Source organism: Limanda limanda, chromosome 21, assembly GCF_963576545.1.
Source record: "Limanda limanda chromosome 21, fLimLim1.1, whole genome shotgun sequence".
Lineage (NCBI taxonomy): Eukaryota > Metazoa > Chordata > Actinopteri > Pleuronectiformes > Pleuronectidae > Limanda > Limanda limanda.
In genome coordinates, this window is record NC_083656.1 from 21,228,309 (window position 1) to 21,251,330 (window position 23,022).

Sequence of the window (23,022 nt, forward strand, 5' to 3'; positions counted from 1 at the left end):
TCTTCTTCATCCCCTTCGCTTTCCTCTTTCTCCCTCTTGTCTCCCAATCAAGTTCTTACCTTGGTAACTGCCCGCCCGACAACCTGCCCCCTTGACCCCATCCCATATCACATTCTCCAGGCTATCGCTCCTGACCTTCTTCCTTTTCTCACCCATCCTATCAACACATCAGTCAATCAATAAATCAATCAAATTTTATTTGTATAGCCCATATTCACAAATCACAATTCGTCTCATAGGTCTTTAACATTGTGTTACATCCTCTGTCCTTAACCCTCAACAAGAGTAAGGAAAAACTACTAAAAACCCTTTAAACAGGTAAAAATACGTAGAAACCTCAGAGAGAGCCACATGTGAGGATCCGTCTCCCAGGACGGACAGAAGTGCAATAGATGTCAAGTGTAGGAAAACATCATCGGGATTAAAGTTTTTAGCAGCATCGATGAGGGTAAACATTTTTGAAGGATAACTTCATAAATGTCAACTTCCAGTTAACACTTCCCTGTCAACTGGCTGTTTCCCTAACTCTCTGAAGGAGGCAAGAGTAAACCCTCCCCTGAAGAAACCCACCCTCAACCCGTCCGAAGTAAACAACAACAGACATGTCTCTCTTCTTCCCTTTCTTTCCAAAACTCTTGAGCAAGCTATCTTTAATCAACTCTCCTCCTATCTCCACAATAACAACCTTCTTGACCCTCACCAGTCTGGTTTCAAGGCAAGCCACACGGTCCTCTGCTTCAGAGCATGGTCCTCTGCCTTCAACTCTGGTGACCCGGAGGCTTTGAGGAAGTCCAGATGGGACCTATGGAGGGCCATCAGAGATGGAAAAAGAGACTACAGGGGCAAGCTGGAATACAACTACCTCAGCTCTGACCCCCAACGCTTGTGGGGTGGCCTGCGACACATCACAGGCTATAAAGGGAGAAATGTCATTGATGATCAGCCCGCCGCCTCTCTACCTGATGACCTCAACACCTTCTACGCACGGTTTGAGGCAACCAACACCCTTCCATCCGCGAGACTGGCAGAGGACCGAGACGATGACTGCACTCTGTCCCTGACCGTGGCTGACGTGAGGCGAGAGCTTCAAAGAGTGAAGCCTCGAAAGTCATCTGGGCCCGATGGAGTTCCAGGGGGGGTGCCGATCAGCTAGCGGCAGGGTTCGTACGGTCATGGAAAACCTGGAAAAGTCATGGAATTTTAAAATGTGTTTTTCCAGGCCTGGAAAAGTCATGGAAAAAAATAATTTCCCAAAAGTTTTGGAAAAGTCATGGAAATTTGTTATATTCTTATTTTCATGTCGTTCGTTTTAGGGATGGGCATAAATACTCGACTATTGATTAATTGATCATTAAGAATTTCATTGATGACATGTTTTCATCGATAAACTATTGCATGTTCGCTATGTGGCAGGAGGTCGGAATATCCGATTTGCCCTTAACGCAGCATAGCGTGTCTGTTAGCAGCTGGAGGAAGCAGCCCGGAGCTAAGCCTCTGCTGCTCGGCTTCATGTCCGCACACGGACCCTCAGTCCACGCGGAGGGTAACCCGGACAGACCCGGGTCTGGGTGAGGGGTTCCGGGAGTGAGGGCGTTACGACCGGACTGAGAGGTCGAGAGCCGTCAGATCGAGCTAGCTCTCAGCGGCTAGCTGCTCTCTCAGCGGGGCTTAGGAGGACAGCAGCGCTTATTTACAAGTGTAACATTGAACGGATCCTGTTTAACTGCCACAAGAGTTGTTAATCTTGTAATAAAGATCTCAATGAGGAAACACGCTGTTTTTTCTATTTTCACTGCATTTTAATATAGGCTATAAATAGTGAATTTTAATATAAAAATATGAATGATTAATCGAAAAATCGATCGTTAATTCTTCCGACGATCGATTAAGACAATTTAATCGAATGCCCATCCCTAGTTCATTTACGCTGAGTTTTAAATAATCCATACATTTTTAAAGAAATATGCTCAAAGTATAAGCAGGCATACTTTGGTTTGTGTCATTTAAGGTGTGCTGTATGCCTTGGAATTCTCATTGTTAGTTTGAATACTACATTTTGTCACTTTTTCGCGTATACTCCGAGATTTCACGCAATGTTCGGTCATGGAAATTTGGTTTAAAGTCATGGAAAAGTCATGGAAAAGTCATGGAAATCCATTGGTCAAAATGTGTATGAACCCTGTAGCGGAGGTATTCACCTCCATATTCAACCTATATCATATATATATAATTTACAACTTATATCATATTCAACAAATATTTGACCCTCTATCACTAACGTTGGGTAAAAATTACCCGAACACGTGCCTCTTGCAGAAACCAGGGATGGGAGCAGGGAAACTAGCCTACCATCTTTGACATCTGCTCCTCCCTTCCTGACACCTTTGACCCTCTTCAGTTTGCCTACAGACTAAACAGGTAGAGAGAGAGAATTTGATTAAACACAGACATATAAATACAATTTTTAAACACATTTTCGAATCTGTTTACGCACATTCAAATTCTAAATACAGATTTGCAGATCCATGTACACATTCACACATCTCATTAAGCATTTGGAGATTCACACTTCCAAATCTGATTATACACATACAGATTGAGAGTCACATTCTTCAAAAGTTTTGCTACAAAAATGGCCCAATAGAGTTAGCATTTTAAGCAGAGGTATGTGGTGACCCTGGACACATACGCCAAGGATGCCCATCATAGCCATGACCTGCCCCTAATTGGGGAGAGCAGGATTATGGGGTCTGCTCAAGGTGCACAACCAGGCCCATTAAATGCATGGGTGGGTTCCAACCATGCATACTGTCCAGAGAATCCTAAAGGGGAGGGTCAGCTTCCTTTAATATCTGTTGGAGCTGATAATGAACTTATGATTGAGGTTCCGGTAGAAAATAATTTGTACAGGAAGTTGGAAAAACACACTCGTGCACAGATCCCAAAAGCAAAAAAAACATACTCTGACTATCATTGCACAATGTTTTATGTCTTGCCTCAAAGTGACATTTTTCAAGAAAAGTGGGAAAAATTGACCAAAAATTTGAATGTGGAAACAAAGTAGGGGTAGCATTGGACGTGAATCCCAACCCTTTCCTGTCAGTGTGGTTTATTGTTCTCGAATCAGCTCCACACATAACCTTACTGGTGAATGAAAATTGTGTATTAAAAAATGTTGACCCAATGATGAAAGTTGCGTCAAATGTTGAGTGGAAAAAAAAACCCTTGTGGGGTACGTCTATACTTGCAACGCCTTAGGAAGTGATAACTGCTGTTCATTTTGCATCACAACTGACGAAAGTTCAAAAAGGAGAAAACCCATCGAAGTGGTTAATAAAAGCAGGGGTGTTTATTGAGACCAAAAGTTACTACAACACTCCCCTGTTGTAAGTATATAAGTCAAAGTGTCGTCTGGAACATGACTTACGTGCTGTGAATGAAGTAGTACAGGGTTGGCCAGCGGATGTTCCAAACCCTCATACGCTTCTCATTAATGTGCCACCTGTAGCTAGTTTGTCACAGTGATTGACTTGTGTTCTGCTTTCTTTAGCATTCCATTAGCTGAAGACTCAAAGCATCTGTTTGCATTCACGTACAAAGGTAAACAATACTACAAGAATCCCACAGGGGTTCAAACACAGTCCTGACGTGTTGAACCAGATTTGAAGTAAGATCTTGATGGAATAGCGCTCAACAGCACATTAATCCAATAGGTTGTTGACCTGCTAATTGCTGCACCTACACTAAATTGATTAAATTACAATACTGCCAACCCCAAGTTGATTATCTTGGGAGAGTTCTCTTCCACAGTACAATATCAGTGGCACCATCACAAGTGGAAGGAGTAAGTAGAGCTCCCAAGCCACAGACTGTGGTGCAGATGATGACATGTTTAGGGATGGCAGGGTTTAATTCGGATTGGATAGAGGACTATGCATTAAAAAATGCACCGCTCAGAGAAATCATGAAACAATTTATGTATGTATCAGCAGTTTTGATGCAACAAACTAATTGGGTATTGCGTATTATAGCACAAAGGTGAACAGCGGGGTCCAGGGGTGGCCACAGGGCTATCAAGGCCTGGCTGCTGACCATTGCGCATATGAAAAAGCATCAACTATCGCTATGAGTTATCCAGTTACCATATTCACACATCACAAAATCTCTGCATTGATTGATCAGGGCAAGTTTGTTGTGACTCAAGCAAGATGCTTGCAATACATGCCTTTGCTTATCCTGATGTAACTATAAAGAAAGGTTTGAATATAAATCATGCAGATGCAGTTCAACTCAGTATTGAAGGGGAACCTCACGAGTGTATTGTCGAGGCAATGAAATACTTTAAAATGAGACCCGATCTGGAGTCTGCTCCGCTGATAAATGCAGATGAAATCTACTATTCGGACGGTTCTTGTTTTAAGGTCCTTCTGGCAATTATGCTGTTTTTGCTGTTGTGAAACAAAGGGAGGAGAGTTCAAACCAGTAAAAGCCAAGAAATGTGACCAGCCCTGCTAGGCCCAGCTGGCAGAACACGAAGAGTTGTATGAAGATACCTACACAATGGACTCAGAGAAGTGTATCCACAGCAGTATGGGCAGCAGTGAGGGGGAGCAAGTTTAATATGCTGTGATTTTATTAGTAAAGGGTGGCCAATTTGGTGGGTCAGAGGGTGTTGGTTAAAATTGGTTATATGTTATTCAGATGCCATGTACTCAGTACAATTTAAAACAGCACTTTGATTTATCTTTACGATGATGCTTGTATTTGCACTATGACTTACGTATAACCTACTAGTAGTAATGTCCCTTATGTCAATTTAATGTTGAAGCTCGGAATGTATATATATATTTTCACGCTTGATGTTACAAAGGTTCAAGGTAGTTGAAAGATTTGAATTGTTGAGTGAAATGTTGTTGCTGAAGAATGATTTGCTAACAGACAACAGTCTAGGAACCCCAAAGGGGGAGATTATATTGGGGACAGTTTGATCTCTGACTTAACGATGTTGAACAACTTGTTGACTTGGCTTTAATATCTAGCCAAACATGTATCAATGTAAATGGTAAATGGTTTTGTATTTATATACCGTTTTTCTAGTCTTGATGACCAATCAAAGCGCTTTACAGTACAGTTTTACATTCACCCATTCACACACACATTCATACAGTGCATCTATTCGCAGCACTTTGTTATTCTATGGGGGGCCATTCAGGGTTCAGCATCTTCAAGGACACTTTGGCATGCAGATGGTTCAGACTGGGGATCGAACTGCCGACCTTCAGGTTGGAGGACGACCACTCTACTCCTCAGCCACTGAAGCTTGTCTTTGTTTTTCAACATTCTTTCAATGTTAGGATCCAGCTGACTCACTGACAGAGTGAGAATGTCATGGAGGTGAGGGTCAAACTGAACTTCTCAAGTTACACTTGTTTAAAATCATTCCACTGACAGTCTGTTCACAAAGGTAGGTACTTCCAAAGAGGGACAGCATTACCTGTGCGTGACTGAGGATCTTTGCATACCTGTCTGCTTGATGAACACAGCTGTAGAAGTCAAGTAAGGAAAGTGCTCTGAACTTGTTTTGAGGTTCTGAATCAGACTGTAGTTCAATAAGTTCCATTTGGAGCTCCTCACTGACTGTGTCCACATCAACAGAAAAGGGATGTGCAAATAGCTCAAAAACAGTTGCATTGTCTCTGCGCTTGTCAAACTCCTGTACAAGATTGCTGAGTACTTCTATGTATTAGGGTAAATTCTCTTCCACCAAGCCTATCTCTCTACTGGGGAAATTCTACGAAACAGTAAAGTACATTAAGCTATGGCATTATAATAAGAAATATTTAAAATAAATAATTAAAAACTTGATTAATAGCACTATTGGGAGTGATGCCTGAAGGCCTGGACGGGAGGGCCAAAAAATACCTGCTAAACATACTACTCGGAGCAGCATTGAAGTGTATAACCATCAAATGGTTAAAACCAGATCCCCATGCATACAATATATGGACCCAAAAAGTTTGGGACATCTACCAAATGGAGCAAATCAAGTCACTTTAAGTAAAATATGACTTGTCTAATGAGCAGTATAGTAGTAGTTTTTGCCTGAAGGCTCTGACATGATCAAACAGCTGAGTGATTATCTGGTCCTCCTCTTGGAGCTGGAGATTCAAAATGTTAAGCTGTCACATCCATCAAAAAAGCCAGGTCAGAACTCCATTTCTTATCCGCGGGAACTTGAATGTTACTTTCCTTTCTTGCTTGAAAAGTCCTGATCTTTTCCTGCAACTAAAAAAATCGGCGGAGAATTTTCTTTCGGCTCAGCCATTTCACCTCCTGATGTTACAGCACATCACCATATTGCGCATCCATCTCATCCAGCAGAGCCTTGAACTGGTGGGGAGATTGCGCTTTGGAGCGTATATTGTTGACAATAGAGAAGTCGGACATCACACTCTTAAGCCCGATTGATTTGGCACACAGCTGTTCCTGATGTAATACAATGGTATTTAAAAAAATTCCCAACACTCGTAGACTTTCTGCGATACCAGAGCAGTGAGGCCAGATTTCTTTTCTGCCATGGCCGGGGCTCCATACTTGGCCCGCGGGCCCCAAATTGGGCAGCCCTGTTTTAGATGAAGAGACTAATGAAGTCAGCTCGGACTGATCTACAGAAGAAATATAAATCGGGTGCTACATTGGGTAGCTCCATGAACGTTAATCCCATTGGATAAATGGTTACTTTTAAGGCTGGAAATATTTTTCAGATAACACAATACTTTTACTCATGTATAACATATCTCTTTCACAGAATGTCTGTTCAACAAGCACTGATATAAATACTGTAAAAAAGCATGACTCTTCTAAACCTTCCCGCCCGCTAAAAATGTCATTGTTTGCTGATGCATCAGGCCAAGACAGAATCACTGATTGAGACAGGAGTACAGCATTTATTTACATTTCACAACATGTACTGTGCACCCTTTGCCTACATACACAGATAACTCCAATCACTTGTAACTTGCACAGAACCATTTACCATCAGTTAACAGGGCAACAATTATTCAGTGAAATTAAATGAAATCAATACGAACATTTTTGGTGATCACATTGGCGTCTGCTGCGACAAGTAAATATTAATGATATAATTGTGTATATGAGCAGGATGTTACTGATTTTGGATTGCACTCATACACTTACAACAAAAATTATGAGCAAAAGGAATCAGCAACTTCTAAATCCTATAAAATAGTACAGAAATGCCATTAGCACATCATCAAGTGGAATCAACCCTAAATGTGGATCTTAACACAAGGATAGACCTGACATGAAGATGATTCATGTTATCTTAATACTTGGCATTATGTCTACAATGTTTTGCAAATCTAATATAAAGGACACCAGAGGAAGATGTGGCTGACATGTCAATACAGAACTTAATTTGAGAAATCTACAAAGAATAAGCCCTGAAGGTAAAACAAAGGATATTTTTGAATTGATTTATGGCGCACCTTTATTGAATTCTGTATTTAGCTTTATTTCTTATACATATAACATTTATATTGTAAGACAATTAAATATAGTATAAAATTGGGATATCATTGTAGCCAGTAATTGATTAAACAATTTGTCGTTTCCGTTTGGGATGACAAAATGTTGTTTTTAAGCAGTCTAACAATATAGATGTGTCAGTTGTAAGTGTGTGTGTCATCGCACTAAGTGGATTATGATTAAATAAAAAGTCACTAATTTGACCAAAACAAAATCATTATAAGTGGTCAGTGTTAATATATTTTAGTGGTGTCTACAAATAAATTGCCACTGAGAAGTGTAAAAATACCTCTGCTTCATGGTGAAACCGTTACTGGCCAGGGGACATCAGCTGAGTAGGCTGTCTTTTCAATGTGGCTCAGGAACATTTCCGGTGACATTGGCTACCACTCTCTTACCACTGCCCTTCCATCCACAGATGCAGAGTGAAACTTTATTTCGACCTCCTTTTAAACTCTCTGTAAAAAAAATACTTGATACTTGCAATTGTGTACTCATGAATCAACAGAGGATTAACTAAATTAATAATTTCAATGTCACCTTTTGACCTTCACTAATCTTTTATTTCTGCCTGCAAGGTGCAGATTATAATGACGAAATGGGACATGGTTTGAGATGAAATAAAGTGAAACAGTATTTCATCTTAGAAGAAGGAAGTGTCTGAAGAGAAAGCCCCTGCCAATCTGAACTCCTCCTTCAACAGCACACAGAAGAGCCGCTGAGGCAGAGCTTTGGAATACGGTGCTGGCCGAGGGACACATGTACGCAACAGAATCTCCCTGCCTGCCGGAGAAGGGAAGTCAGGCACTTTGTTGCTTAATCCATTTTGCTTCCTGACATTTCCCAAATCTTCGTCCAGTGGTGTCAGGAGAGTAGCCTGAGGATGAAGACAAATTGAAGTTACAAACCAGCAATTAAAAGATAAATCGGAAGGATATTGAAAAGGTCTTGATGTAGTCTGTATAACTGCCTACGACATGCACTGGACTTCGCAGATCCTCCGTATTTTCTCAAGAGGAGGTGAATATGTGAACGCAAATGTCGAGTGAGACGCTTCTCAGTTTCTACGGACTTAATCTGCCTGACCTTCGAGTATGAAGTCCGTAGAAAGTCAGGAGAAGTCGATGTGTGAACACAGATGGGTATCCCTGGCTGGACACACCACAAACAAGTGGGGGGGTTGTGGGACTTTGCTCCTCTGCTCCCTTCACTGGTTACCAGTGGAAAATTGTACTTGCTTGATCTGGGTTTGTACCCTCATGGTTGAATGCAGTTATTGTAAGTCGCTTTGGATAAAAGCGTCAGCTAAATGAAATGAAATGTAATGTTGACGCTACTAACTCGTGATGACACCAAACATTAGAAAACAAAAAGAGATCAGGGAGCAGATCCAGAAATTGTTCATCTTTTATTATATTGTGAAATAGATTTTTTGTTGATTTCTCAGAAAATAATTGACAGAACATGAAAAGATGGACGCATGTTGAGACTGATATGTGAGTGTGCAACTTGGTGCAAATTCCTACTCAAGTGAATTTAAATGTAGTTTCATATACCTACCTCTAGGAACTACACCACAACGGCAGCACACCCAGACACATGCGGCTTTAATTTAAATTCGAATTAAAATGTCAGACTGAATATTCTTAACAATTAAAAGTTCATTGGCCTTTGAAAGAGGGTACTTGCATGATTAAGCTAAAATATTGTCATTAAGTCAGTGGTTAAAAAAAGTTAAAGTAAAATAATTTATTGCAACAATTTCTGAGACAATTTATCATCTAGAAAGTGACAGGCTTAACTTAATAATGCACCAAGTGAGAGGTCCATAGATAACAGCTATAGTTCTCTGTGAATTTCTTTAAAATCCGAGCAAAATTTGTATCGTAAAGGCAAATAACCTTAAACTGAACTAATGTTTATGTATGTAAATGTACAGCAAAAGTCACTTTTTTTTTTATCGACACCTAACCCCCGTTCCCAACCAAAAATGTTCCCCATGCCTAACTTCTTGATTCAAAGGAAACACATAAGCAATTAACTAAAGTTGAAAAATAGAACTTACACTGCAGAAATCACATTAGGCACCATACACACACTATACCCCAAAAATGCACATATTTAAATTAAGTGTTTAATCAACCCCGGAATCCCGCAAAATATAAAATTTATACATTTTCAATAGGAGGCATAAACTGTACAAGTAGTGCATTTCTTCTAAAAATAAACGTGGTGGTTATTAATGATACAAACAGATTCTTAGAAACCATAAATATATGCTTATTTGTGCATTTCATGCATTTGGTAAAATATCGCTGAGAATCTCAAGACATGTTTTATGTATACATGTTGTTGGAAAGAAAGTCTCATTGTTAATTGTTACCTCATCACTGGTGAAGTCAGTCAGCTTGACACAAGCAGCAGGGGGAGAAACAACATAAAAACATTGTCGAATGGAGGAAATGTACAAGAAAAAAAGAAAAACATTTCTCAAGAGGGCGTGAGGAACTGCTTGAACTATTTTGTGGTGCACAAAAAATGCAATGCTAGGAAGTAGCACAATTTAATATTAGACATTTTAGATTATATGTTCAATAAACTGTGAGCCTTATTACAAGATCAGAACATTATACTCACAAAGGACTGGTCTCCCCTCTGTTTGCAATATTTATGACAGTGTGTGTGTGTGTTTTTATCACCTCGTTGGAACCTTTTTTCAGAATAAACCTAAATACCAGGAGTTTTCTCATGGTAAGATACATTGCACGACCATATGAGATAACCATCCCTTGTGAACAGTCTCAATGGATCATAAGAGAGAAAGTGACACTGCTTACCCTCTGAGCGCTGACAAAGAGTCTGTGGATGATGCTGCCAGCTGGCCCCTGGCCAGCTCCACTGACTACAACCTCTGGTTCTTCCAAGAGGGAGCTCACAAACCTGGAGAAATCAAATACCAATAGTAATATACATGCAAACATAATAACAACTGATACAATATATAGTTATCACAACTAAGCGTTTTACCTCTTGATTCAGAAAAAACTGAAGTCATTGTAATTTGCCCTAAGCACGTCAGAGAAACATTGTATGACCAGATATTCACATTTGATGGCATTAGCTCTACTGTGAGGAACCTTTGAGTTATGTTTGACAAGGACACGTCAATTTAACTCACACAAAAAACAAGTCTAAAGGACAGCCTTCTTCCACCTGCACAATATCATGAAAATTAGCACATCGGGTCTCGAAAAGGATGCTGAGAAATTAGTGCATGCCTTTGTTACCTCTGGACTGAACTATTGTAATTTAGGGATGATACGATATGAAATTGTGGTGTCACGATTATTGTCAGATTAAATATCACGGTTTCACGATTATCGATACTATAAAAGGAAAAAGACACACAAGATCAAGATTCAAGAGTTTATTATCAAATGCACAACAATAACATTAAGCAGTCGCTGGCAATGAAATGCTTGAGTCACAGGCTCTCTTCTAGCAATGCTAATTACAACCAAAAAAAACTAAAACTAAATTTGAATAAAATAGTCTAAAATAGAATATAATAAATTTAAAATAGAAAATAAAATATATATATCTAAATATATATATATACAGCTGAAGAAAAAACAATAGTGAAATTATGTGCAATAGTGCAAATATGCCACGTTGCTGGTTTAGTGGAGTTATTGCAGTTCAGAGGAGTTTAAAAGTCTTATGGCCTGGGGGATGAAACTATCTCTGAGCCTGGTGGTGCGGGCCCGGATGCTTCGGTACCGTCGGCCAGACGGCAAAAATATTTATGGCTGGGGTGAGAGGGGTCTTTAATGATACGATTACTCTTCTTTCTACACCGCTGGGTGTAGAGGTCCTCCATGGATGGCAGCTGCGTCCTGGTGATGTGCTGGGCAGACTTCACCACCCTCTGTAAAGCCTTACGGCTCAGGGCGGTGCAGCTGCCATACCAGGCAGTGATGCAGCCATCAGGATGCTCGCTATGGTGCACCTGTAGAAGTTGCAGAGGATCCTGGCATCCATGTGGAGCCTCCGCAGCCTGCGGAGGAAGAAGAGCCGCTGCCTGGCCGTCTTCCTGATGGAGTCTGTGTGATGGTTCCATGTCAGGTCATCACTGATGTGGACCCCGAGGAACATGAAGCTGCTTACTCGCTCAACCGTGGTCCTGTTGATGGAGGGGGCGTGTTCCTCCCCTTGTCTTTTCCTGTAGTCCACGATCAGCTCCTTAGTTTTGCCGACGTTGAGATGGAGGTTGTTGTCCTGGCACCAACATGTCGTGTTGATCCGGTTGAGAGATCTCCACACGTCTGCCCTGGATATGACTGGGGGGCAGCGGTCCTCCTGGGCCTCTTCGATCTCCACAGCCGGGGGGCTTCTCTCAAAGCGTGCATAAAATGTGTTCAGATCCTCTGGGAGAGATGCGGACAAAATATCAGCACTTCTGGTCTTTGCTTTATAGTGTGTGATGGTTCTCAGTCCGGCCCACATGTTGATAGTGTTGGAGCCCTTGTAGTGGGCACCACAGATGTTCACCAAGCAGCAGACACTCCTCCCTTGCTCTTCCCTGAGTAAGTTGTCCGGTCCTGGCGGTGAATCATTATCATCAACTACGTCCAGTTACTTTTTATACTGAATGCTTGGCTATTTAAAAGTAATCTATGCAATATATTTTATTTAGTTGCCTAATTATGGAAGGTTGGTCATTGAATATTTTATTTCCTGTCATCATAAGCATTGTATATGTTTGGGACTTTTATTGTGAAGGGTCAGCAGTGGAAGTTATTCTTTTTTGGGTTGTACAGTTGCAAGTGTTGCACAGTTGTGGAAAAGCACACATTCTTTGTATCCTTATTATACTATTACCTCTCTGTATAGGTGAATTAAACTCTTGGCTACATTTATAATGGTTAATAGGAAGAGAGAGAGAGGGTGTGTGTATGCGTGTGTGTCCGCATGTCAACCTTTCATTCAGAAACCGAAGGATTCCTGTGATAGGGGCTACATAAATGTAACCCCCCCCGCCTTCTGTCTTCCCTTAGTTAATGAGGGAGTTCTTTCTCCCCACAGTTACCAGAATACTTTTTTTATTGAGGGAACTAGATTTCTCTATAATCTTTAAGGTCAAAAGTACCTTGAGATAATGTGTGCTATGATTTGACGCTATACAAATGTAATTTAATTTAATTTGCAGCTATAGGTACAAATCAGGCGGAGCACTTGAGTCGTTTGCCATTTCAAATGCCGATTTGCTGACTCGGGTATTAGTTTGGTACTATTCTTCCAGGAAGAGTAGAGTGTTCCTGCTCAAATATAAAACCAAAATTCCTAACTGAAATGCAGCTAAAATAAAGCCATGTCTCACTTACTTTTCTAGTTCAGCTGTGTCCTCTTCACTCTCACCCTCATTGACGGCAAACTTGGCCTTGAGTGAGCGAACTTGTGTGATGACTGCTTCCATGGTCATCAACTGGTTGATGAAATCCTGCAGACAGAAAAAAGTCACACAAACACGTTGTCAGAAAAGGAACTCAACTAAAAAGGCTTTGACTCCACCATACATGCACTATAAATGCACTACCTCCTCCCAAACAACAGCACGGTTACATTGTCCAGTACAGTAGCCTTAGGTTTATACTTTGCTTCTATAGTTCTTTCTGAGCTGACTTCACCAGTCTTCTAATCTAAACCATACACGTTTATTAGATCATATTCATCCATTCATTTTTCTTTTGATTAAAATGTCTATATTAAATCACATAGAAACATAACTATTAACCGGCTATAATAATAGCTCATTATCAAAAATGAATAGTCGATACATCAAGTTAGACGCTTATCTTGGCACATAGTGTATGGAAAATGGTCTTGATGTACATAACACTTTTCTAGTCTTGATGGCCAGTCAAAGCGTTTGACAGTTTTGCCATCCACCTATTCATTCATACAGTGCATCGTTTTGTCACACTTTCTCAATGGCATAGCCAGCAGGGAAAATTTGAGGGCCAGTGTTTTGCCCAAGAACACCTTGGTACACGGAATGGAGGAGCAGGGAATCAAACTGCAAACCAACTGGTAAGTGAGCCACCTGCACGATCTCAAGAGCCACAGTGGCCCAACTATAGGTAGGCACTGTATCTGTTGGCTGGCGTCTTCAGTCAATAAACACCATATTGTAGACAGCCTGATCTATAATGACTCTTCGCAGCACGCAGTGGAATCTCAGTACAATGAAGCCCATGCTCAAGCACACTTAGTTGGGAAATCTCAAATGCCAATGGAGGTGTTTAGATCAGGGGTCTTCAACGTTTTTCAGGCCAAGGACCCCAAAACAGGTGGAGAGATGTAGCAGGGACCCCCTACTATATATATTGTATAAAATTGTGCCATGTATTAACTGCATCTCTGGAGCTCAGCCACAGTGATCTTTGGGTTCTTCTTTACCTCTCTCACCAAGGCTCTTCTCCCACGATTGCTCAGTTTGGCTGGACGGCCAGGTCTAGGAAGAGTTCTGGTCGTCCCAAACTTCTTCCATTTAAGGATTATGGAGGCCACTGTGCTCTTAGGAACCTTGAGTGCTGCAGAAATTCTTTTGTTACCATGGCCAGATCTGTGCCTTGCCACAATTCTGTCTCTGAGCTCTTTGGGCAGTTCCTTCGACCTCATGATTCTCATTTGCTCTGACATGCACTGTGAGCTGTAAGGTCTTATATAGACAGGTGTGTGCCTTTCCTAATCAAGTCCAATCAGTTTAATTAAACACAGCTGGACTCCAATGAAGGAGTAGAACCATCTCAAGGAGGATCAGAAGAAATGGACAGCATGTGAGTTCAATATGAGTGTCACAGCAAAGGGTCTGAATACTTATGATATATATATATATATATATATATATATATATATATTCTGTCAAGATGGGGTGCTGAGTGTACATTAATGAGGAATAATATGAACTCTTTTGATTTTTGCAAATTGCTGTAATGAAACAGAGTGAAATATTTAAAGGGGTCAGAATACTTTCCGTACCCACTGTACATCTTGCATACAACACTGAGCTAATAAAGTAATTCACAGATTCATGTTTTTATTTTAAACATACATGTAGAAGAGACAGTGAATCCTCAAGCTATCTGTGGATGGCACACATACTGCCACATTAGTGAGATGTCGGACCCTGATGGGTAGCACACAACTTATCTAATCTTGGATGGATGGAGGTTGTCAGGCAGAGGGTCAAATCAGCCTCACAATATGTTGGATGCATGTTAATGTGTTTTGAAAGACATTTAAATTCGTGAAAAAAAAAAATATATATATATATATATAATAAAAAATTTAAAAAATTGTCTTATCAACCAAAGATTTCGCGACCCCCCTGCAGTACCTCCGCAGACCCCCTAGGGGTCGCGGACCCCCTGTTGAAGACCTCTGGTTTAGATGATTAAGGTGGTAAACTTGTATACCATTATATAGTATTATCAGGGCTCGTATGGTTTTGGACAATATTGGACGAAGAATTTGCCTTTGTCTTTCTTCTGTCCTGCCTCCCCCCACGACGAGGACCCCAACCAACCGTCGACAAGAAGGCCATGAGCTGGGAGCGAAGATAGGTAGTTAATGGCATTAAAGTCCACCCTGACGTGTCACTGACCTCTAACTTCTTGTTATCATGGATGTGGGGCTGCAGCAGCTTGCTGGCTTGAGATGTAGCTTGTTGAATGCTTTTTTTGACCGATGGAATGTCTTCTACTAACTCTGTTAGAGAGAGAATAAAGAGGAGACAGGGGATAAGAGTAATAGGAAGAAAGTAATCGATTAAAGCTGGGAAATTATAAAATGAGAACTTTCTTTCAGCTAAAAATGTTATTAAGTTAAATACTAAATTGAACTGTGACATGAAAATACACAGGAGTTGACATTCATCTCATCCTCTTTGGAGAGAAATAAACAGTATTATCTGCTGTATTGATCACCACATTAGAAAACAAAATGAGGGACATATGAAATAACATACAGAAACCAACAGACACATTGGTGTTATATTTGCGACCGCATGACATACTAAGCTGTTTACTGTGCTGACATTGCCTCATAATTTGGACTTCAACTGTCCTATTAATTAAACATTATACTTTCCCAGTATTCCATTAAAAACGTTCAAATGAAATACACCATTTTACATTACATTTAATTTAGCTGATACTTTTTTCCAACGAAAATTACAATAAGTGCAATAACCTATGAGGAAACAAACTCAGAAAAGCAAGAATCATGTAAGTACATTAACTTAAGAGAAAGAATAAACTGGTCCTCAGTCACATACTCATTCTATATGATACAATTTAAAAAACGTATTACCGCTGCTTTAAAAGTGAAAAGGTCATATGTAAAAAGATCACACTCAACACCAGTGTTGTGCATGAACGCGTTCATATTTTTCATGAACGATGAACTGAATGAATCAGTTTTCATATGACTCCAGTGAGAGTGAATTTTTTACGCTCAGCATTTTTCTTCGCTCTTTGGGAAATTCCCCGTCATGCTGCTTTAACACAGTAATTTCCCGAATTGCGATTGATAAAGAACATCTGTCTGTCTGTCTGTCTGTCTGTCTGTCCGTCCGTCTATCCAGTGACCAATATTGGTTGAAAGTTGGGTCCAGGGGCAGGCTATGTTTGAAGATGGAGGACCCTTGGAGACTGAGTTACGGAAGCTCTCCTTTGTCTTCAGAACAAAGAAGACATGTGGTCGCAGGCTTTGGCTACACATGTAGGCCCGACTATTCTATCATGTCCAGAGTTCCATTTATTCATATACATATGGACTTTACACCTCTTGTCAAAAGTTTTCTTAATGTATTTATAGATTAATAATATTTGGGTAGTATGTTAATGCTAGCAGGGCATTTTTTATTTTTATTTAAATTTTCAACCAAATAAAAGTGACTTACCCTCCTCCTTCAACTTCAGAATAGCAGCATGGAGTATGCAGGGCAGGAGATGGTGTGTTAGGTCAGCAGGTTTCTGTACAGCCAAATAATGCAGAACCTACAGAGGCAAAATCCAGGCTTAGTTTCCCCCATTTATTTGCATTTTAGATTTTTTACAGAGGTAAATCCACTCAAGGAAACCTTTACTGAACATACTGAAAATCTTTCTAGCTCTACATAAAATTACCTTCTCGCCTTCCTTAGTGTCATCAAAAAGCCTTCTCTGGCGGCGTGCAGGTATAATCCTGGCTGTGTCCCAAGTCTCTGCCCACATGTTGTCTGGGATCTTCATCCTGGCACTAAGATCCCCTTTCACCACTGTGTTACCCTTCTCATCGATTACCTCCTCCTCTATGTAATCCCTTGGTGAATACCAGCGCACAAAGTCCTCCAGAACACAGCCTGGATTGGCTGCCTGCGGAGACACAGGGACATTTTTTATTTCAGTATTTAACGTGAATAATACTGAGGCTGGGTGAGGGATGATACTCGAGCTTGACCTATATAGATTATTGGGGGCCGATACAGGAAATTATATTAGTCAGTTAAATATTCAGGTGCTAACTATGGCCAGAGAACTAAAAGCTCTCCTGCAACTGTGTCTTGGATACTTGCTTGCTATTTTGGTTGATCCTGGACAGTATCAACCCAAATCACCATGGATATTATGGTAAAGATTGAAACAATTACAATTATCGGGGATTTTACTATGGTATACATTGAAACCGTTAAGTGTTTCATTCCAAGAGGTAATAGCATTATGCCTCAGTCTTCTCTGTTGTTTCTTCTTGTTCTTGATAGTTAGTCATACTTATAAGACAAGACCTCCAATTCAAGGTCCAGTGTGTACGATTTAGGTGAAAGGGATCTATTGACAAAATCTTTTTATTTACCCTAGAATGGGCCTTTTATATTGAAATACTTTATATTGTAACGTCCTCCCGTAGAGAGGACAGGAAGCTTCTTTCTTCGTTTTTCTCTTTATTCACTTTTACACGCACATGTGCCTTTTTCCATTCACTTCGTCAGTGGCGCACATCAACAACAAGAACCACTTCCTCATTGCCGCCCAATCCCCCGTAAAACCAGCCAATGAGAAAGCCTCTTTACCATAGAACCCACCCTATTTGTCCAACCCATCACATGTCCCGCCCCCGACCCCTTCACTGCCGCCCGGGACATCAGAACACTCTTTAAACACAACAAATTACTATTAAATAACACAACACATACTTGAACAATAACCCCAGTCCGTTACAATATTTACATCAGGGGGGTCTTCTCTATGGAGGCAGCCATGTTTGTTGTAGTAGCCCAGACTGGAAAACTAAACACCCTTTGAGTTTTTATGAAAACTGAAGGTTACCATAGGTTCTCTTTCATGTTTGAAAGGGGAGGATGAGATGAGGGGTATTCAGCTGCAACATGCAACTTCACCACTAACGTCACTAAATTCTACACACTGCAACTTTAAGTGAATTCTTTATGTAGCCTGTTACCTATAGTTTGGAATACATTTCAGGAAAAAATTATTGCAGGTTTTCTAACCAGTCTTGTAATAGATATTTAATTTTTCACTATTATCTATTATAAATTAAGGGGCCTGTACATTAATACAGAAAATTTATACTGTATCCATTTACGTTTTGGTTCGTAAGTCATTAAGTATTGAGAGACGGGTGACATTTTATTGAGCATGTATGGTTATGGCACACCTTACAGTGTGAGCTCACTGATATCTGCCAAATGACCCAAAATTGGATTGTTAAGAGCGTTGTTGGGGCTAGAGCAAGACTATTCACCCCCACAGGCTTTGTAGATGCTGGATATAACCTGATAATATGGGCGCAGAAATGAAAAGCTAGCCGTTCTATGCCGCACATGTGCCGCTTACAGGAGGTATATCCATCAGCTACCAGGCTCCTCTCCTGTGTATTCAGCTCCCACACTGGGCTAGGGAGGCAGACACCATCTCCACATAAGGCCTATAGTAAGGGCCGGAACCGGATGTAGAAGTGGCCAGCCAAAATATCTACTTTGCCCACCCAATTGTTCAACTTTATTTTGTGCCATTTGAATCTGCCGATCACGTACATTTCATTGCCACGTCAGAATTTACTGATTTTCGAACAGCTGGTAGGACATAGGGCTGGGTTTATAAAACATAATTATTTAAAATTTTTGGTAACAGAGCCAGAGAGTCCATTTTATTTATTGTTTTGGTAGTGTTTTTTATTTAATTCATTTTATTAGGGCCCGAGCACCGAACGCTGGCAGGCCCTATTGAAATTGTAAGGATTATCAGGGCCCGAGCAGCTATGATGGGAGGCTGTATTGTATTCCGAAGGATTTGTATTTCCCTTTTGGGGCTTTTTCAGGGCCTAGACATGCTCAAATCGTTAGTTAGTTTGCAGGAAATTCAAAACACCAAAAAGTAAGTAATTTGTAATGGGCGTGGCAAAATGGCTAAACAGCGCTATCTAAGGAAAAGCCCCTCAGTTAGCTTTTCACCAATCTTCACAAAAATCATAGCCCAGGTGTATCATGACCAGGCAAATAAAAAAAGTCAATAGGTGCGATTTGAAAAAAGCGACTTCATATGGAGATGAGTGTCATCACAACAAGATGGAGATGAAAACTACCTCAAAGAACGATTTTTCGTCACACGGTGTAATCGTGGCGTGGCGTAGAATCTTGATGATTCGCCAATATAGAGGGATTTTTTATAACTCCTCTGTACATTGTTCTTTCAGCCTCAAACCTAATTCACACATTCACAGTCCCGCCCTGATCAGATCCATGTGTCGGTAATGACTCACCATTACAGCGCCACCTGCTGGCTACAGGAAGTAAATGGATTTGGATTTGGATTTATATAGCGCTTTTCTAGTCTGATGAAGACCACTCAAAGCGCTTTACAGTACAGTTTCACATTCACCCATTCACACACACATTCATACAGTGCATCTACTTGCAGCACTTTGTTATTCTATGGGGGGCTATTGAGGGTTCAGAATCTTGCCCAAGGACACTTCGGCATGAAGATGGTTCAGACTGGGGATCGAATCGCCGACCTTCAGGTTGGAGGACGACCACTCTACCCCTCAGCCACAGCCGAGGAAGTGACATGTCTTATACTTTGATGCACTGCTCTTGGCTGCTATACAATATACAGCTCAAAAGAACTCAGTCAAGTCATAGGACTATGGTCAGAATTGTGACATTTCCTCAAAGGATGTAAACATTGAAGTGTGGCGAAGAATCATCCTTCTCCAAAGGAGACAATGTTGTCATAACCCCACTGTGCATTGTCCTATCACCGCCAAACTCCTGTCTCATGATCAGAAATATGTCAATATTTCCTCAGTGTTATAGCGCCACGTACTGATTCCCCATGAAACAGGTAGTACTTTGTGAATCCACTCTGCATTATCTTACCCGCCCCAAAATGCTGACCTATAATCACAATCCTGACCTGAACAGCTCCATATATTAATATTAGTTCAGGGTCATAGCGCCACCTACTGATCAGTGTGCAAATTAAGTTGTGGTAACATTGTCCAATTGACACAAAATTGCTTAGCTACATCAGAGCCCCTACTTGAACAGATCTATATGTCTGTATGTAATAATAGTGATAGCAAATTTGAAATTCAGATTTTCAGTTTTTTGGACTGAGCTGTATGTTCGGTCTTAGTGTACCCTAAACTACAATATACAATATCAATGTTATTTCTGTTGTCTTATAGCAGGGTAACAGACTCAGTTTTCAGATAGATTACCTGTTGGTCATTGGTTGGGGTATTTTGTAATCTGGATAATTTCCTCCCAGATGAACATAGAGGCCAAATTCATATCTAGTCTGGTTACAGGTGTAACAGGCCAAATTAACCCCCGCCCAAATTAAACCCAGGTATACTTTGGCCCGGGCCAGAGTATACCCCGGGGGATAAACTGGCCTAGGCCAAACTATACCCCGGGGTGTAAAACAGCCTAGGCCATACTATACCCCTCCAGGCCAGAGTATACCCCAGGGGATACACTGTCCAAGGCAAAACTATACATGATGGATATGTGGTTGATTTAGCTCTAAGGTCAGGTAGGCATAGAAGTTGTATTGTGCTATCAAAGAATTTGAATCTTCAAAATCTAGGCTTGATATTCTCTTATATTTTAATGATAATTTACACTGCATTAATTGGAATTGGAACCAGGGTGTCATTTATAACCGTTGCGTACGTACAAAACAGGCCTGAAACGTGCGTACGCCACCTCTCACGCCAACGTTGGGATTTATAAAAACAAACTTGACGGGAGAATTTGCGTATTTCCACGAAAACTCTGACCCATGCGTACGAACGTTTTGGAGACGGGAAAGAGCGCAGAACCCAGTGCACAGAGCGCACTGGAGATCACTTACAACAAATCAAGAAACTTTCCAAATAATATCCCAGAGGAGGTGAGGATCCACTGATGTGAGGGAATCAGTGGAGCGGGGATCTGCTCGATGTGTGCATGTGAATGGAAGGACGAGGAGGAAGCGAGGGTTCAGCGATCTTTGATCTCACACAGTGTGTTATCCACAGCAGCAGTGGCAGAGTTTCAGTGTATTTTCTTTATTAGTGACATCACTGCTATAAAGTCGCTCTTCACCTCCACCTCACTAACAAACACCTCGATGTCAGTGTCAGAAAGTTTCACTTTCTCTTCACATCGCTTGATGCGGTGACTCCGTCAGGACTCACGGTGGAAACCCATTGGTCAGCAGCACCAAATAATATTAATGCCGTGCTTTGCATTGACCATTCATGGTTGAAAGTGGGCGTGTGGAGGGCGGATTTGGAGGCAGATCCATGTACGAACGCTTCCAGGTGGACTGTGTTTCATAAAGCGAACATTGCGTTCAGGTGTACGTGCGAACGGTTTTATAAATCAGAATTATCTTTTGCCTATGCCATTTCCGGCTTTTGTACATACGTACCCTTTTAGTATGAATCCTACACACTATTTTATAAATGAGACCCCAGAAGCGTACCTTTGATCACCGACACAACAGCAAAAAAGAAATTTAGAGTTTTGAGATTTAAGTTAGTTAGCTTTCTCCCTTAATTTACCTGTCAAAGCTGAACCCCCAATAAAATGTTGAAAAATTAAGTAATTCTTGTGTATATCATTCAACACTACTGATATCATGGGGGTATAATCTGGCCTGAGGGGTATAAATTGGCCTAGGCCATAATATACCCCGGGGTATAAATTGGCCTAGGCCATAATATACCCGGGGTATAATGTAGCCTAGGCCACTTTAACCCCGGGTATAGTCCGGCCGGGGGGTATACTATGGCCTGTTACACCGGTACATCAACAAATAGGTTTATCATACAGGATTAGTGGTCTGGTGGTTTAAGTGAACAGGGTGGCAGTGGCCTCTGATGGAATCAAATTCATGGCCTGAATTCCCTATACTCATGGGCTGGGCCAGCTATCTGGGCTATCGTAGTGGAGTCAAATTGTCAAATTGTAAATGGATTTGTATTTATATAGCGCTTTTCTAGTCTGATGAAGACCACTCAAAGCGCTTTACAGTACAGTTTCACATTCACCCATTCATACACACATTCATACAGTGCATCTACTTGCAGCACTTTGTTATTCTATGGGGGGCCGTTCAGGGTTCAGCATCTTGCCCAAGGACACTTCGGCATGCAGATGGTTCAGACTGGGAATCGAACCGCCGACCTTCAGGTTGGAGGACGACCACTCTACCCCTCAGCCACAGCCGCCCAATTGTAAGGCAATAGCAGCTCAGTAGCTGAGCCTTTGTATCAGTAACATTATTGAAAGTAACCTCCAGTAAAAGTAAATTACACCCTATTGTCAGTAATACATGGGGCAATGTTGTTTATTGTTGATTCCAAAAGAGCAATGTCCAAAAAAACATGGCCGAGTTATACCTACAATATTTTATTTTTTACAATGGTGAGGAAGAGGTTGAAGTGCAACTGGCTTCAGCAGTCTGTCTAGTGCACTCACACAAACACTCCTGTGACTTACTAGCTGGACTAGTGTTTAGTGGCTCAGTCATGAAGAGAGCAAGGGCTATTCAAAAAGACAGATTTTTTCAGCACTCACACAGAAAAGACAGCCAGTACACTATAAGGAGATATTCACAGAATGTGACGAAAAGGGTATTGAATTATAATGTTATACTGTTAAAATAATTAAACAGCACAGGCAGTCCTCACCTTGAAGGACTCCATGTCAGAGAGTAGACAGGCACTCTGCATCCGGGCACGGAGGTGGGTACCTTCAGCTGATGTACCCAGTTTGGCCAGTACTTCTGACTGCTCCTCTAACAAATCTTCTGTCATGGGAGCAGGTTCCTGAAAATCAAACACACACAAGCTTCAGCCTTCATCCATTCACTAATGTGATTTCCACATTAATGAGTGATTAGTTTTTGTTAATAT

At 41.0% G+C, this 23,022-nt stretch overlaps 1 protein-coding gene across 1 annotated transcript in view; it reads right to left on the reverse strand.

Moving 5' to 3' along the window:
* Positions 1-6,927: 6,927 nt before the first annotated feature.
* The window catches only part of LOC133027564 (rab3 GTPase-activating protein catalytic subunit-like), a 67,255-nt gene continuing 51,160 nt past the window's right edge, over positions 6,928-23,022 (reverse strand). Inside the window, exons 19-25 of the mRNA XM_061094600.1 lie at positions 22,798-22,935; positions 16,740-16,967; positions 16,514-16,610; positions 15,215-15,318; positions 12,933-13,048; positions 10,386-10,488; positions 6,928-8,425 (exon numbers count right to left, since the gene is read on the reverse strand). Coding sequence (XP_060950583.1) covers positions 8,192-8,425; positions 10,386-10,488; positions 12,933-13,048; positions 15,215-15,318; positions 16,514-16,610; positions 16,740-16,967; positions 22,798-22,935 — 1,020 coding nt within the window. The 3' untranslated portion in view covers positions 6,928-8,191. The remainder of the gene's footprint in view (positions 8,426-10,385; positions 10,489-12,932; positions 13,049-15,214; positions 15,319-16,513; positions 16,611-16,739; positions 16,968-22,797; positions 22,936-23,022) is intronic.